The following is a 16788-nucleotide window of genomic DNA, read 5'->3' as shown; positions in this document are numbered from 1 at the left end:
ACTTTTAGTTCAAAAGTTATGTATAAAACTACGAAATATATGAGACTCCATTTTCTCCGGGCTTAACCGATTTGAACAAAATTGGAGCCTTTCAAACTCTTAACTTTTAAATTTCATGACAGTTGGGCTTTTGGTTTGATAGTTACATAAAGAAATGTAAAAAAATAGTATTTAAAACATATTTTTGTAACATATTAGCAGTAACTCAATGAAAAACATTCTACAATTTATTATTACTTGAAAACTACTGTTGAGATCTATCAAAGGAAACCGTGTGCTTGAAAATCGGACGATTCATTCAAAAGTTATTCAAACTTTAACACCTAAGCACCGTATATTAAACCGTTAAAACGTGGATAATCAAAATATATCAAATGTCGATTGTATTCCATGTGTGTGTATGAATGCATGTATACGTATATGTATGTATTTAAAACGGTACTTTGTTTATTTTGTTTATTTTCTGTGGAGTAGGGAAAAGCCCTCGGGAGTGATACTCTATGACGTTGTATCTTCTCCCGTGGGCACAAAACCTCTCATCTTTTAATTGTACAACAGATAACATGACATCACAGAACAGAAGTGGAAGTCCGAACGATTCGGCGATCAAAACTGGTAACAGAGTCTTTTTTGTTTTTCTTTTTCTTTGGGAAGGTTTTCGCATAAAAGCGACTAACAGCAATATAAGCAGAACGCTCGCTGCCAATCGCATAGCAGCTTTCACATGCTTTCGTGTGCATTCGTATGCGTCCGTGTGTTTTCGTGGAAAAAAGTGACTCGCTACCGCCAGGTTCGCTAGCATCTGTAGAAAGTAGCATGTACGTGTTTGGATTTCTACTTTCATTTCTGTTCTGTGATGACATCCTACAGTACAACATTGCTTATATACTATCCTATGCGCTAATTCACAAACAATACACCTAATTTATACACACTGATTAAATACTTATGAGGCAGATATAACAAGACGAAATTTCTTCTTTAACGTAGCACGAGAGACATGTATGTTTGTATGTATGTGTATGTGTATGTGTTTACAATTTGCAATTTTGAAATTTGCGCTGAAATTCAAGAAAAGCGAGAAACATTTCAATTGTCTGAAGTTTTTGAAGCGTCTTAGCGAAATATGAAACCTGAAATTAAAGAGAAGAAAAAGCTTTTTCCGAACAAATTCCACTATTAATATCTATTTGCGACAGATACGTATTTCGCCTACGACTTGCACTTGCACGTCTCGAGAACAGACACTAATGAAGCCTGCAAGTCGTCGGCGAAAATATTAATAGTGCAATTTATTCGGAAAAAAGTTTTTTCTTTTCTTTCAGATTTTAATTGTGATTTTCTTCACTTGCTGTTAATCGCAATTGGACAAGAAAAGCAAAAAGCGAAGAAAAGCAGTTAATTTAAGCATTTAGGTATAGTGTTGTATAGGATTAAAAATGCTAATGAGTTGATTTTCCCACAGAATCTATACAAATTTCAAACCAATTTTGCGCATCAAAAGATGATTTTCCAATCAATAGATGCTTGAGCTATTTTTAATATACAATTTGTATATGATAAATAGAAAGAAAAGGTTCTAGTAATTTTGTACGATTTATTTTCGTTAGTGACACTTTAAAAGACAGAAGTCTTATGTCATGTATCATGTTTTAATATAGAAATCGGAAATGACAAGCATCTACTTGCTACTAATGCTCTACTTAGTTACTTTTTCAAATTGAGATATATTGCAAAATTGAAGTCAAGCGAACTTATAATAAAATTTTGAGGTCAACCATTTTGTTTTAGATATCCTTTTCTTCAAAAGTGAAAAAGGAAATTTTCGCGCAATAATTTGTTTTGTGATTTTTCTGAATTCTTGTTTTTGAAACTTGCTAATTCTTGATCGCATAGTATTAATATCAAAATATTAATAAATCTGTTATGAACAAATTTTTCTTATTGTCAATTCAAAACAAGCTGCGTGTTTGGCTCTGAAGCCCAAAAGTTAGGCCCGTCTGTAGACCCGTTAGAGGGTTAATTTCTATTTCTCTACATATATATTCATTCAAGTCTGCAAAAATTATCTTTTGTGTTATCATATATGTTTCTATCAATCACGTAAATATTATGAAAATAAATAAGGTGTTCATAAAGTAAATTAAATGACGCTTACAAGTATTTACGCCCCCCAGGAAAGAAAATATAATTAGTACGCAGTACGTTGAGAATTTTACTGGTAAATAAGGATTTTGAAAAATAAGGAACGCATATTTAAATATATAAACAATTATCGATGTTACTAAGAAATTAAAAATAATATTGTGGCAGTAGAAAGGCTAGGTCACGCCGCTAGTTGGATTAATTCGGGTTTTTAACCTAAAATCAGTTATATCTTTTTAATTTAATACAGATAAAGCAAAACAGTCTTCAGAAAAAATATTTCTCATTTATGTGCAAAATGTTTTCTAGAACATCTGTTGAAATAAACATCTTAGAAGAAGAAATGTGATTTGAGGGGTCGTTTATAAACAAAGGTCTATTGCTGAAAATGGGTAAGAGGTAGAAGTTTGATATATTCAGAAAAAATACTTGAAATTGGCTTATCTTTAAAATATTGAAACCAAAAAGGTGAAAAAAAATTTACTCGAAAAGTTAATACTTAAATTGTTATTAAGGTAACACCTAAATATCGGACGACCCCTTCAAAAGATGCATCATTTTTCCATTAAAAAGTTTGCCGAAGACTACAAGCTGAGACATGCCGTTTAACCGCAAATATTTTTCTCCCGGTTTTCCGTAACGTAACTGCAAAACTTGTTCAAGTGAATCAAAACATTTTTCTTCTTCAGCAGCATAGAGCCGGGGTGGCTCGTGCTGTTTCAAGCACTCGTCTCCATTCAACTCGGTCTTGGGCCACCAATTTCCTAGTCGTCTCAGAAGTCGCAAATCGATTTCGACCTGGTCGAGCCATCGTGCATGTTGGGCCCCCCTGTTCCTGGTGCCGGTGGGGTTGTTGAAGAGGACTATTTTCGTCGCACTGTCGTCCGGCATCCTTACGATGTGTCCGGCCCACCGTAGCCTGCTAACTTTCGCTAGATGTACGATGGGAGTCTCCTCAAGCAGTGCCTGTAGCTCGTGATTCATACGCCTCCGCCACTCTCCGCTTTCAGTTTGTACTCCGCCAAATATCGTCCGCAGCACTTTCCGCTCAAACACGGCAAGGGCGCGTATGTCCTCCGTAAGCAGCGTCATGGCTTCAAGTCCATAAAGAACTACCGGTCTAATAATGGTTTTGTACATTGTTAGCTTCGTGCGGCGGCGTATGCTTCCTGATCGTAGCGTTTTACGAAGGGCAAAGTAGGCCCGATTTCCCGCTTGGATGCGCCGCTGGATCTCCTTACTAGTGTTGTTGTCCGCGATCACCAGCGATCCCAAATACACGAACTCCTCTACCACTTCTAGTTCGTCGCCGTCAACGTTACCGTCCGTGGGAGGCACGCGTTTGTATCCTTTGAGCCTCTTCCTTTCATGTATTTGGTCTTCGACGCATTTATTTTTAGCCCAATTCTCCTAGACTCCGCTTTCAGTCTGGCGTAGATTGCCTCCGCCGTCGCAAAGTTCCTAGCAATTATATCGAAATCATCTGCAAAGCCTAGAAGTACTCTTGGTAAAAATCGTGCCTCTCGTTTCGATGCCCGCTCGTCGGATCACCCCCTCAAAAGCGATGTTGAACAGCATGCAGGATAGACCGTCACCTTGTCTCAACTCTCGTCGCGTCTCGAAGGGACTCGAGAGTGTCCCAGAGATGCGTACGAAACACATCACTCGATCCAATGTAGCTCTGATCAGTCGCGTCAGTTTGTCCGGAAAACCGTATTCGTGCATTATCTGCCATAGCTTGTCTCGATCGACTGTATCGTATGCTGCTTTGAAATCAATAAAGATGTGATGCGTGGGCACGTTGTACTCCCGACATTTCTGCAAGATCTGTCGGATAGTAAAAATTTGGTCCGTAGTTGCGCGAGCCCCCATGAAACCCGCCTGATAATTCCCTATGAAATCTTGTGCTATCGGTGACAGCCGGCGTAACAGGATCTGGGAGAGTACCTTGTAGGCGGCGTTTACCAGCGTAATACCACGATAGTTGCAGCAGTCTAGCCGATCACCCCTTTTGTAGATGGGACAAACCACTCCTTCCATCCATTCCTCCGGTAGCTTTTCCTCCTCCCAAATCCTCGAAATAACCCAGTGTAGAGCCTTTGCTAGCATTTCTCCGCCATGTTTATAAAGCTCTGCCGGTAGGCGGTCCTTCCCAGCGGCTTTATTGATCTTCAGCAGCCTGATTTCTCGTTTGACTTCTTGGAGATCAGGTGCTAGGACATTACTATCTTCCATGGGCGCTCCTAGGTTAATTTCCGTTCCGCCTCCTTCTGCGACTTCGCCATCGAGGTGTTCATCGAAGAACTGCTTCCACCTGTCGACCACCTCGCGCTCGTTTGTAATTAGATTCCCTCCCTCGTCCCTACACATGTCAGGTTTCGGTGTGTAGCCCTTCCGAGTTTGGTTCACCTTCTCATAAAACTTGCGCGTGTCATTAGCTCGGAATAGTTGCTCTAATTCTTCACGATCTCTGTCCTCCTTTTGGCGCTTTTTTCTCCTCAGGATCGTGGTTAACTGGTTCCTAGCTCGTATTTGGCCAGGTTCTCTCTAGTGGCAATACTTAGATAATTTTTCCAAGCATTTTTCTTCTCCTCCACCGCTTGTTGGCATTCCCCATCAAACCAATCATTTTGTGTACTCCGAGGTTCAATACCTAGTGCCGCGGTAGCGGCCTCTCCGATGGCCGAGCGTATTCTGCCCCAACCGTCTTCGAGGTTTGAAGCACCTAACTCCTCGGAAGAAGGTAGTGCCTCATTCAGTACTCGCGCGTAGTTCTCGGCAGCTTGTGGGTTATCTAGCTGCCTGATGTTCAGCCGAAGAGGGCGGCTTTGACGTATCCGGTATACGGTGGACAGCTTTGAGCGCACATGTACTGCTACTAGGTAATGGTCAGAATCAAAATCCGCACCCCGACGGGAGTGTACGTTCGTGATGTTAGAGAAAAACCGGCCCTCTATGAGAACGTGATCAATTTGGTTCATTGTACGTTGATCAGGTGATCTCCAGGTGGCTTTGTGGATATCTTTGCGCGGGAAAAACGTGCTTCGGATCACCAGGCCTCGGGAAGCTGCGAAGTTTATACATCGTTGGCCGTTATCGTTTGTGTCGGTGTGCAGGCTATGGGGTCCTACCACCGGTCTATACATTTCTTCCCTACCGACCTGGGCGTTCATATCCCCGATGACGATCTTGATGTCCCGTGACGAGCAGCTGTCGTACGTTGCCTCCAGCCTCGCGTAGAACGCTTCTTTCTCATCGTCGGGTCTACCTTCGTGCGGGCAGTGCACGTTAATGATGCTATATTTGAAGAAACTGCCCTTTATCCTCAATACACACATTCTCTCGTTGATCGTCTTCCAATCTATCACGCGATCCTGCATTCCGTCCAGCACTACAACGCCCGTTCCCAGTTCGTTGGTAGCGCCACCGCTTTGGTAAAACTGGGCCTTTCCGCCACGAATCTTCCATACCTTCTCTCCTTTGCGACAGATTTCCTGCACAGCTACGATGCCGAGTTTGCGGGGTTCCAGTTGTTCAATCAGCACCCGCTCGCAACCTGCGAAATTTAGCGATCTGTAGTTCCAAGTCCCGAGTCTCCTTGTTCCGTCACCTAGGTCGATGCCGAATATTCCGCTCCGAATATGCTTGAATGTTGTTAGTTTAAATTTAATTTAGGTGTGTAGCCGTACTGGGGCAACACTACCGAGTCTCGCGATGGGGCTGTCATCTCATAGTGCCGAGACTCACTATACCTCCTTCCCGGTTAGTATACGACCTTAGTTTCCACCGGGGTTGGTTACCCGATCTCCGCTAAGGTTGCTCGTATTCCGGCTGGTACCACGAGGAGGTCGGGATCGGAGTTGCTGGATAAGAGGCTAACGACCACTATGGGGTCTATATTTCGCATTATCCAGCCGTTTACCAAAGGTTAGCCGTGAATCAGAACATGCAACTACAATTGTTTTTCACTATTTTAAATAACTTTACTGAATCCTGCTAAGTTAAACCAACGTATTTAAAAACGTAACACTTTTTGCCCCATTAATTGACACACTTTTCTGCGGTGTTTTTCCACTACCAGAAAAAGGGTCTTTTTCAAAGCTCTTGGAAATTGAAGTTAAAATGCTGGTATTTTTTTATCTAGCACAGTTTGAGCTTAAGTGACACTCTTTGCCCCGTCTTACCCTAAAAGTCATTTCAATGGATCCTGACAGCGTGATCTTCAATTGTAAATCGTCACTCATCAATGAAGCTTTGGTTTCATATGAAGTAGCACCGCTTTGCTTTAAAAAACCCGAATTAATCCACCTAGCGGTGTGGCCTGGCAACAATTGTTGTTTACTGCAACAATAATTATTTTTTATTTGTCAGGAACATCTATAATTAAGTTGACTATATTTTTAAATATCAGTTCCTTATTCTCCGAAATGCTTATTACACCCTTAAATGCGCAATGTTGCTTTAAAACAACATAGTGAAAAACATCCCCAAAGTAAATTATGTTTACCGCCTTTAGATAAGTAAGTTTTTTTTAAAATGAATTTTTTCAGCGTGCGCATTTAAGGGTTAACCGTAAAGGTCATAAGAACGTACTGCGTACAATATTTTTCCTCCTAGCGTGCGTAAATATTTGTAAGGGTCATTTAATTTACTTTATCAACATCTTATTTAGTTTTTTTTTATAGTTAAGTGATTCCTAGAAATACCTATATGAGAGAGTTAAAAAAACGAGATGAGATCAAAGAAACAGTACAAAAGTAGCGCCATAAACATACTTAATGGCAAAAATAATGGTTTTCCAGCGCTAGTCTGTTTTGATGGCACGAGCGATCCGATATGCGCAAAATTTGCTTGAAATTTATATGAATTTATATGGGAAAATCCATTTATTAACATTTTCATTAATTAAAATCTCGTGTTTTTAGTCTGTGACCTTGAATTGCGGTCAGGCATTAGAAATGAAAATTTTTGGTGAAGGTGGGGAAGAGCACCAAGGAAAGGGGGGGGGGGGGGATATTGGCAGCTACGCTTGACAAGTAGTCATTTTGACTCCTACCTTTTCTGCCGCCGGAAGCATATCTGTCCCATGCTACAAAACACGAAAATGAGAAAATCGCACTCAAAGTTGAAAGACTGATTTTTCCAAAATTATTTAGTTTTTATGTTATTATTCATCCCTCTTTGAGATAATGTTGAAAAACTTCACTAAATTTTGTATACAACTTGAAACCATTTTATATGAAAAGGTATATGCGGGACAAATATGTGTCCATTTTTCCAGTGGGACAAATTGACTTCAATTTTTTTCGAGTTTTTCTAGTATAAACACTATGTTTTCGATTCATATTATAAAAATATATATATAATTATAGCGTTAGACAACAAAATGTCGAAAATGACAAAATGTAACATGGGACAGTTATGCTTCCACCGGCAGTTTTGTCCAATGCCGGAAGGTGCATGAGTCGAACCAAGCTATAATCTGAGATCTGAGCTTGGTTCGACTCATGCACCTTCCAGCATTGGACAAAAGGTAGGAGTCAAAATGACTACTTGTCAAGCGTAGCTACCAATATTCCCCCCCCCCCTTTCCTTGCCGCTCTTCCCCACCTTCACCAAAAATTTTCATTTCTTTCCCCTACCGTCCCTTCATCAATTGTAGAACCATCGTTTTAAAAAATATTAATATATATGTATGACCGCATTTCAAGGTCAAGACTAAAAACTTGAGATTAGTCTGTTAATATTAAGGGGGGACCCCACTTTGCAAAGTCGGAAAAATCGAATTTAATTTTTTTGCATTTTTGATACCTTCAGAAAGGTCATGCCAAAAGGATTTTTTGATATCTAATCTAGTTGAAAACTTACGGCAAATATTGTGGAGTCACTTCAAGCGAAGTCCATTGCTGTACAAAACTTTGAACATGTTTTCCCCGAAACCATGTTTCTTTAGCTGGCGGTACGTGTACCTCAGAATCTAGTGAACCGATTTGGCTGAAATTTTTTTTCAGCATGTAAAAATGAATTATCTAAATTGTTACGTAGCCTTTTTTTGATATCTCAATTTTTCAATTTTTTATGAGCTCTTAATTGGCGATTTTTGATGAAAAGACATCTTTCTCTTGGGAAAATTGCCGCCATTTTGGTAATTTTTCGAATTTTCAAAAAACCCTACGTAACAATTTAGGTATTGACCTAAAGCTTCAAAATCATTCTTGAAATCGATATTCGATACGATATTCCGTTGGTTCCCGGCATGTACCGCCAACAAGGAACTATTTTCTTGAGGGCATTCACGCTCCCACCTGCCATCTGCATAATAATAACCAAAATAATTCTATCATCTGAAAAAAAATTACGAAAATCTATTATTTTTCGGTCTTCCAGAGTAGGGTCCCCCTTAATGTTTTTTTGAAACGATGGTTCTACAATTGATGGAGGGACGGTAGGAGTAATGTAAATTTTGGGAAAGGCGGAGAAAGAGTGGAAAGGAAGCGGGAGGGGGAGGGGGGGGGGTAATTGGTAGCTACTCCTCACAAGTTGTCTGGAACCTGGCTGGAACCTTCCAGCATTGGACAAAAGGTAGGAGTCAACGACAACTTGTTAAGCGTAGCTTCCAATTACCCCCCCCCCCCCTTCCCCGCTTCCATTCCACTTTTTCCCCTCCATTCACAAAAATTTCATTACTTTCCTCTACCGTCCCTCCATCAATTGTAGAACCATCGATTCAAAAAAATATTGACATTTTCAGTTTTATACACCGCTATTGTACTACAACATGTCATAATTAAACTAAATGTCCCCTCAGTCGTTAAGAAATATATCTTAAAACTCCCCACCATAATGTCTTCCGTCACTCCGCGGGACGCATGAACGAACTCAAATGCGGCTGCATGCGGCCCGCGGACCGCAGTTTGGCCATTTCTGTTCTAAAGTACCAAATGATCCAGTCGTTTATTTGTTAGGGCACAATATAAGGATTAAGACCTATTGATTCTGAATATGCGGGTGTAAACTGAAAGTTTTCTTTTCTTATTTTAGGTTCAGTAGAGAAGTTCTGTTATCAAAAATCGATGCCCCGTTATTTTCACAAATTCAGAAGCTTTTGGCTTTATTGCTCCACTCAGCACGACCGGAGTTGACTCCGCGAGCTTTACTTGCTGCGGCGCGCCCCCCAGATTTTGTTCCAGGTTATCAACAAGACTCGTCCGAATTCCTTGGTTATCTCTTGGAAAAGCTTCACGAGCAAGAGAAAAAGCTTATAAAAGATCAATTTATTGATAGTAATGTTGAAACCCACTGGACGTGCAACGACAAAAAATCGCATATCAAAGAATCACTCCCCAGTGTAATCGGAATTACTCAGAATGACCAGTCAACCGGTGAACAAGTAGCGAGCATCGTGCCATGCAATGAGTCGTTGCTTCCACCTACGCTTATACAAAAAACGTTCGGTGGTAAATTGTTTGTAACCTACCAGTGTAATGAATGCGGGTCTCAAAGTACGAACCTGGATGCGTTCCGATCATTTGAGCTTTCATTTCCGGAATCGAGTGACCTAGGAATAGAATATTCAGTTCAAAAACTACTTGATTTTTATTGTTCCTCAGAAAAGCTGATAGGAGATAATCAATATTTCTGTGATAAATGTAAAAAATTGTGTGACGGCGAGCGTTCCATTCGTATCTTGAAATCGCCGAGAAATTTGATTCTTACCCTGAAACACTTTCGATACGATCAACAGAGACACACCAGGGCAAAACTAATGAATAAAGTGCTGCATGATGAAATGATATCCCTGCGAATAGTTACGGATACTGGGCATTCCTCTGTCATGCAATACTCGTTATATGCAGCAGTAGTGCATGCGGGGACAAGTATGGATTCTGGACATTATTATACCTACGCACAAGATAAATCAGACTGTTGGTACAAATTCAACGATAACTTTGTCACAAAGTGCTCCGCTGATGAGTTGCATTCATTGTCCAGCCCGAATACACCATACATTTTGTTCTATCAAATGCTTTTGTCTTCGGTTACCGATGGAAACAACGCCCATTGCTTAGATCTAGATGAAGATATGGATGATCCAGCAGTCGTTAAATCGCCATCTAATCTTTTAAAATCGGCCGAGGATTGTCAGCTTCCCGAGCTTGAAGAACTCCCCCCGCATTTACGTGACATTATAGTCGGTGATAATCAATCATACAATGAGGAAATGCGTAATGAAAACAAAAAAGTAACCAAACATCGTACAGGCACCAATAAAATTGTTTTGCCAAAAAATTACGACTCAGACAACGACGATCCGCCACCGAACTCATGTGGGAGCAAAATAAATTATAATAACCGTTTTATCTACTAATCGATTGCTACAAACCATGAGGAGTGCTTGAGGCGTGTTGCAGTAACCGGATAACATATTTTTGAAAGTGTCTCGTTTGGTAGAGCAGCAAAATAACTACTTGTCGTTCAAATAAATTCATTAATCTTAAATAAATCTTTAAAACCGGAATGAAAATGTCTTGTAATGTGTATATCAGATTGATATCAAATATCTTTTTTAGTATTCTCTGTTAGAGGGTTATGACGTCTGAGCGTAAAAGTTCGGGTGCTGATTTGACTCAAACACATTTACTTTCCGATCCGTGCACTTTGAATTCACTGAAAATCGATTGGTAAAGTATTTTATTGAAATTACGCAACTGATTTTATTTCTTAAGTTCGTCGTACCGTTTTAAAATCCGTCCATCAAAATTTTTCATCGTCATAACTAAAAATCACAATAATGTTTACGAAGCTAGCGCGCATATATTGGTGTAGGACGGCATGACAAATGTTATTCCCTGGGCATGGCATAACCTTGAGGAATGCTTAACTGCAACCAGGTCCCAGGGCTGGTTTGTATCTTTACACAAATGAAAGATGCACACTAGTGATGCCAAATGTGGTGAAGCGTACCAAAAGTATTTTTGAATCAATTTGATAGAACGTTCAAAATAGTAGCAAGACGTTTGAAGATTCGATTTACGAATCTTAATTTGTATACATACTTTCTATTGATTCAGGGCTTTTGGGATGGTTAATCACAAAGATATTACCTTTGACTTGGCTTGCCCGAACCGCGAATTTTAATCTATCCAGGGTAATTGTCCAAGGGGTTTTCGTCTTTTTTTCCTTCCAGTTTGTTTTCGCTGGAAGACCGAGTAAATGTCGACAATCTAAAACGACCTGAACAAGAAAAGAATCTGGAATAACATGACAACAACAATAATATGGACCAATAACTGATTCAGGTGATGTGACGGGCTACAGAGAATCCAGGTAAAGCCAACAAAAAAAAGGCAAGAGAAAGGTAAGCAAACCAGTGATATTCAAAATTTATAAAGTTTTCTAATAGGTTTAAATATTATACTAAGTTTATTATTATTTCTATAGCGAAAAACATAACATAATTGCATACTAAATGAAAACTTGCCTAGATGCGGGTGTTAGATTTGTCGACAGTGACTCAAAAATTCATTAATACATTTGTCAATCAATTGAGTTTTCTTAAAGTTTTCAGAAGTATTAAGCGAACAAAGTTTTCTTATCAGATTCACGTCAATGCACTGCATATACTGCCGTTATGCACATATCAAGTATGTACACTGTTGATGGAGATATACGCATGATGTTAGTAAAATAATATTTTAGTGGGTGACATTATCTCTAAAGACTCAAAAAGACAAAGACAAAGTTTAAAAATTCTAAAATCCTATAAAGAATCTTTAAATCGATTTTGTTTCCCGACTTGTTTCTTAGCTAAGACGGGAGAAACACTCGACATGACGTATCTATTCATCTGACCTTATCACTCGTCTTCAGACTCATATTCAGCCACCATGAACAACCACATCGCACTTCAGTCAATTTGTTTTATTTTGAAAACCTATCTAAAGACAGTACTGGCCAACCAGTGTTCAACCGGCCAACATAGGCTAGTCCGTCTGGAGTACTGTTGCAAGATAGAAGCTAAAATTTAAAATTTATTATTCTTTTGGGGCGAGCCTTGAAAATCAAGCTGCCAGGCAACTCCAACTCAACACCCCACAAAAAAAAAGGACGGCATGACAAATGTTATTCTGCAAAATTTCTGCTGGTCATGCAAGTTTTCGACAATGCATTGCGTGAGTTATTTTCATTTTATGAATGACGGAAATTAAAACGATTAGTTGTCATTTTGTTTTTCGTCGCACAAAAAACCATAGGAAATTTGGCTGCTAGGAATTCTTTAATGAAAAAAAGTACTTCAATAGATCTCAGCTCACTTTGACTCAACAAACTAAAATATTAGGGAATAACTAATTTTGCATTGTGTGTCATAAAAATCACTGATATTTTTAATTATTTGTGTTGGATAGGACGGGAATAGACAATTACGACGAAGCAGCAACATGCCCTACCATTTTTGATCGCCGAATGGTTCGGACATGCACTTCTGTTCTGTGCTATAGGTTTATGGATTCAGTTTTTTTTGTAGTGGTCCGTGCATTTTCTGTGATATTGATGCTGTTCAGCGTAGCGATTACCTTCATAGAGATTGCTGACATTTATCTTACGCACACTTTGTTTATTTATTGTACATCATCTGACATAAAAGTCTTAATGAAGCGACTAAAATGGATTACTACTAGCTAATCTATTTTTAAACATATAAATGGGTTCGCCAAATTCGAAGAGATGTTCAACATTATTAAAAATTCTCACACAAAACGCTGTTGGTTCAAAATAACCAAAGTTCGTCCGGTGAAACTGGTTTACAAGCATCGAGGATGGTCGCAGCATACTTTGTGAAGCACGGAAGTTCATCATAGACAGCAGTTTTGGGGAGTCTATTTCACCGTTAACCCTCTAACGGGCAACATCGTAAAAACGATGCGATCAAGCTAATGACTATTTTATCATAAAAGTGCACTTAAAAGAACCTTAAATTCTGATTTTCATGCAAAAATAATTATCTGGAAAAGCGCTAGGTTACAAAAAGTCCAATTTCTCTTATTCGTTTTTCATGTCTAACGCTCTACCCAGATATTTTTTCAATTCGAATACATTACAAAATTGAAATATAGCATAAAATTTACTCATAGAAAAATTTTAAGATCAATCATTTTGTTCTAGATATCCTTTTTTTCCAAAAGTAAAAAAGGGAATATTCGCGCATTAATTATTTTCGAAATTTTTCGAAATTTTTGTTTTTGAAAGATGATAACTTTTGAATGCATAGTCAGAATGTTGTGATATTAATATCAAAATGTCAAGAAATCTATTCTGAACACATTTTGCGTATTGCCAATTCAAAACAAATTTCGTATGTAACTCTGGAGCACCAAAAGCGAAGGCCGTCTACAGACGGTCTTACCCGTTAGAGGGTTAAGCACTTTCGCCACGAGTAAGGCCTGTTGTAATTTGCGACGTCGTTCAAGTGTGTCCAAACCAATTAAACGGCAACGATCCGGGTAAGAGGGCAGGTTGGCAGGATCTCGCCAGGGTAAATCCCTCAAAGCTAAACGAACGAATCTTCTCTGCACACGCTCAATCCGCAAGTTCGAATCGAGCTGGTGCGGGGTCCAAACCGCACATACATTTTCCAGTATCGGACGTACAAGAAAGCAGTACAAGGCTTTCAGGCAATGAGGATCCTTGAAGTCCCGTCCTATTCTAGCGATGAACCCTAATTGTCTACTCGCTTTAGACACGATCGCCGTGCGGTGCCTGTCGAATGTCAGCTTTCTGTCAAGAATAACGCCAAGGTCATTAACGTGATCCACTCTCTTGAGCGCTTGCCCATTAATCGCATACTCGTAGAGAATCGGCGTTTGAGTTCGGTAAAAAGTAATTACTTCACATTTAGCAGTGCTTATAAGCATGGAATTCAGTTTACACCACGTCGTAAATTTATCTTTTAAAAGCTGCAGACGATAACAATCTTCTAAGCTACGAATCGTCAAGTAGATTTTGAAGTCATCGGCGTAAACAAGTCGACATCCATTGTCTATTGCATGAGCTGCGTCATTGAAAAATATAATAAAGAGAAGTAGGTCAAGAATGCTACCCTGCGGTACTCCAGATTCGTTTGTGAATGCAGATGATAAATCCGATCCAAGCTTGACTTGTAAAACTCTATTACACAGGAATGATTTCAGCCACGTGACAAACTGCTGAGTAGCACCCAAGCGCTAAATTTTGGTTAGCAGTGTAAGGTGATCAATACGGTCAAACGCTGCTTTCAAATCCGTATATATTACGTCAACTTGTGCTTTACGTTCGGTTTCCAATATACAGTTCGACACGAAATCCAAAAGGTTTGTAGTCACGGAACGACCAGGTACAAATCCATGCTGATCGGGATCTATGTAGTTCTTAGTGGTACTCATTATAACTGTGCTAACAACTATTTCAAATAATTTGGAAGCAGCCGATAAGTTAATTATGCCACGGTAATTCTTTACATTCCGACGGTCACCACTCTTGAAAATCGGGAACATATATGTATATTTCCAGATATTCGGGAATTTGCCCTGCATAAACGATTTGTTGAAAATGCAGCAGAGAGGAGCAGCTAGAGTTTCAATGTAACGACACAAAATAACAGCCGGAATCCCATCCGGGCCAGCCGAATACGAACATTTCAATTTTTTTGCAGCAGTAGTAATCATTTGTGGTGTAATTTCAAATATATCAAGATCAATAAGGTCAGCAGGAACGTTTTCAGCAGCACGCAAAGCACTATCATCTGAAGCAGTCTCAGCGGCGAATACCGAAGAAAAAAACCTTGCGAAAAAGTTCACACGCAGCAGATCCCGAACATGATTCCTCATCATCGAGGTACACATCAGTAGTAGTTGAGCGGCATTTTCGTTTTGAATTTACAAAATTCCAAAATTTTTTCGGATTCCTGCGCAAATCTGTTTGGATTCTCAAAACATATGATTTGTAAAGACTGGAATTCAACCTACGGTATTCATCGCTAGAACGCTTAAAATCATTTTTTGTCGCTGCAGATTTCCAACGACGAAACTTGCGCAAGCATGCGTTTCGCTTCCGTTTCAGTACTCTCAAAAGACGGTTACTCCACGCAGGGGAGTGCGGCTGTCTAACAACTGGCACATTGTCACTAAGCCATGAACGAATAATTTCACAAAAACGTTCGGCCATCCAGTCAACATTGTCGCTGCGCAGTACATCAAACCAGTCTATACTAGTGATATATGCAGAAAAGGCAACCAAATCGATCCTGCGGTAATTCAACTCACGCATCACAGAAATAGCATAAAAACGAGCAGCATCATGGTGTATATACCAGACGGAAGCGAAATAGTCAGCGGGGGATGGTGTAAGTCCACCGGCAGCAACGGAGCAACACACCTATCGACTGTGACATCACACTCGGAAGAGTGAAATATTAAATCCAACACACGGCCAAGATGATTACGGTGTAAATTAGCCTGGTTCAAATTCAGGAAATCCATGCCGTCGATGAGTGCGGCACTCGCAGTGGAGAGTGTCGTGGAATTATTATGCCTAATAGCACCATCGCTGTAGTCCCAAACAATACGGGGTTGGTTGTAATCACCGCAAACTAATGTAGTACAATGATCATCGCAGCACTCACAAAATCGATGATTGCTTTATCATTAGTCTTGTCCGGGGGAATATATATAGCACACATTAAAAGCTTCAAACCGTTGATAGTCGCTCGTACGCAAATCTGCTCCAGACATCTACCGTGGGCACTTTCGAAGATCGAGCTCGTGTGTTGTCGTGCGACGGCAATCAAAACACCACCAAAAGAACGTTTATTACTGTTCGATGAACTGCGATCGCAACGAAAAACGTTGAAGCCACTACCAAATAACTGCACTGAAAGGATGTTATCGTCGAGCCCGGTTTCAGTAAACATGATGACGTCGAAGTTACAGTCGTTGATCGCCAAGAAAGCATCATCAATTTTAGTTCTCAATCTGCGCACGTTCTGATGGTATATCCATATTTTAGATGAACTACGATCGGTATGCTGAAAAGATGAGCGGTACAGCAGAGGAAGCGCAAGATGACTATTGTAATACTCGCCTCTGGTGGGAGCCCGCAGACTCCCACCGTCAATGGATGATCGCAAAAATGCCACTTTGCCACGTATACGTACACGCGATTTGTATTCATCGGGATTTTTTTTTATAGCGACATCGTTTCCTGATGCCAACAAACCATTAATACCATTGCGTATCGGTAATCCTTATAGCAATAGAACAACCATCGATGAAAAATTTTGTAAACTGAGCGTCACGCAGTAGCTGGTTGCACAGAAAAAAATACTAATTATAAATATCGAACTACTAACTCCCAGAGTCTATACGTTAATATATAGAATAACCAACGTATTTTGGACCCCAGTACCAGTTCTACATAATTTGGACGCTTACAGCAAAATCAAATGGAAGTGTCCAAATTATGTACACTTGCTTTTTTATTATCTCATTTTTATTTGATTTGGCTCGTTTGCGGTAGCTTAGAGGAGCCGTAAGGCTTTTATAAAAATGGTACACGAGGAGCACTGCTTATATTTATGTTAGAAGGTATGATCGATACACCTGATTTACT

General features: G+C 39.8%; 1 protein-coding gene across 1 annotated transcript in view; it reads left to right on the top strand.

The window, feature by feature from the left end:
• LOC128741320 (ubiquitin carboxyl-terminal hydrolase 38) overlaps positions 1–10655 on the top strand; it is a 32467-nt gene extending 21812 nt beyond the window's left edge. The window contains exon 8 of the mRNA XM_053837052.1: positions 9187–10655. Coding sequence (XP_053693027.1) covers positions 9187–10513 — 1327 coding nt within the window. The 3' untranslated portion in view covers positions 10514–10655. The remainder of the gene's footprint in view (positions 1–9186) is intronic.
• The last annotated feature ends 6133 nt before the right edge of the window (positions 10656–16788 follow it).

This window comes from Sabethes cyaneus, chromosome 3 (assembly GCF_943734655.1).
Source record: "Sabethes cyaneus chromosome 3, idSabCyanKW18_F2, whole genome shotgun sequence".
NCBI lineage: Eukaryota > Metazoa > Arthropoda > Insecta > Diptera > Culicidae > Sabethes > Sabethes cyaneus.
This window is presented reverse-complemented; position numbering and strand designations above follow the sequence as displayed.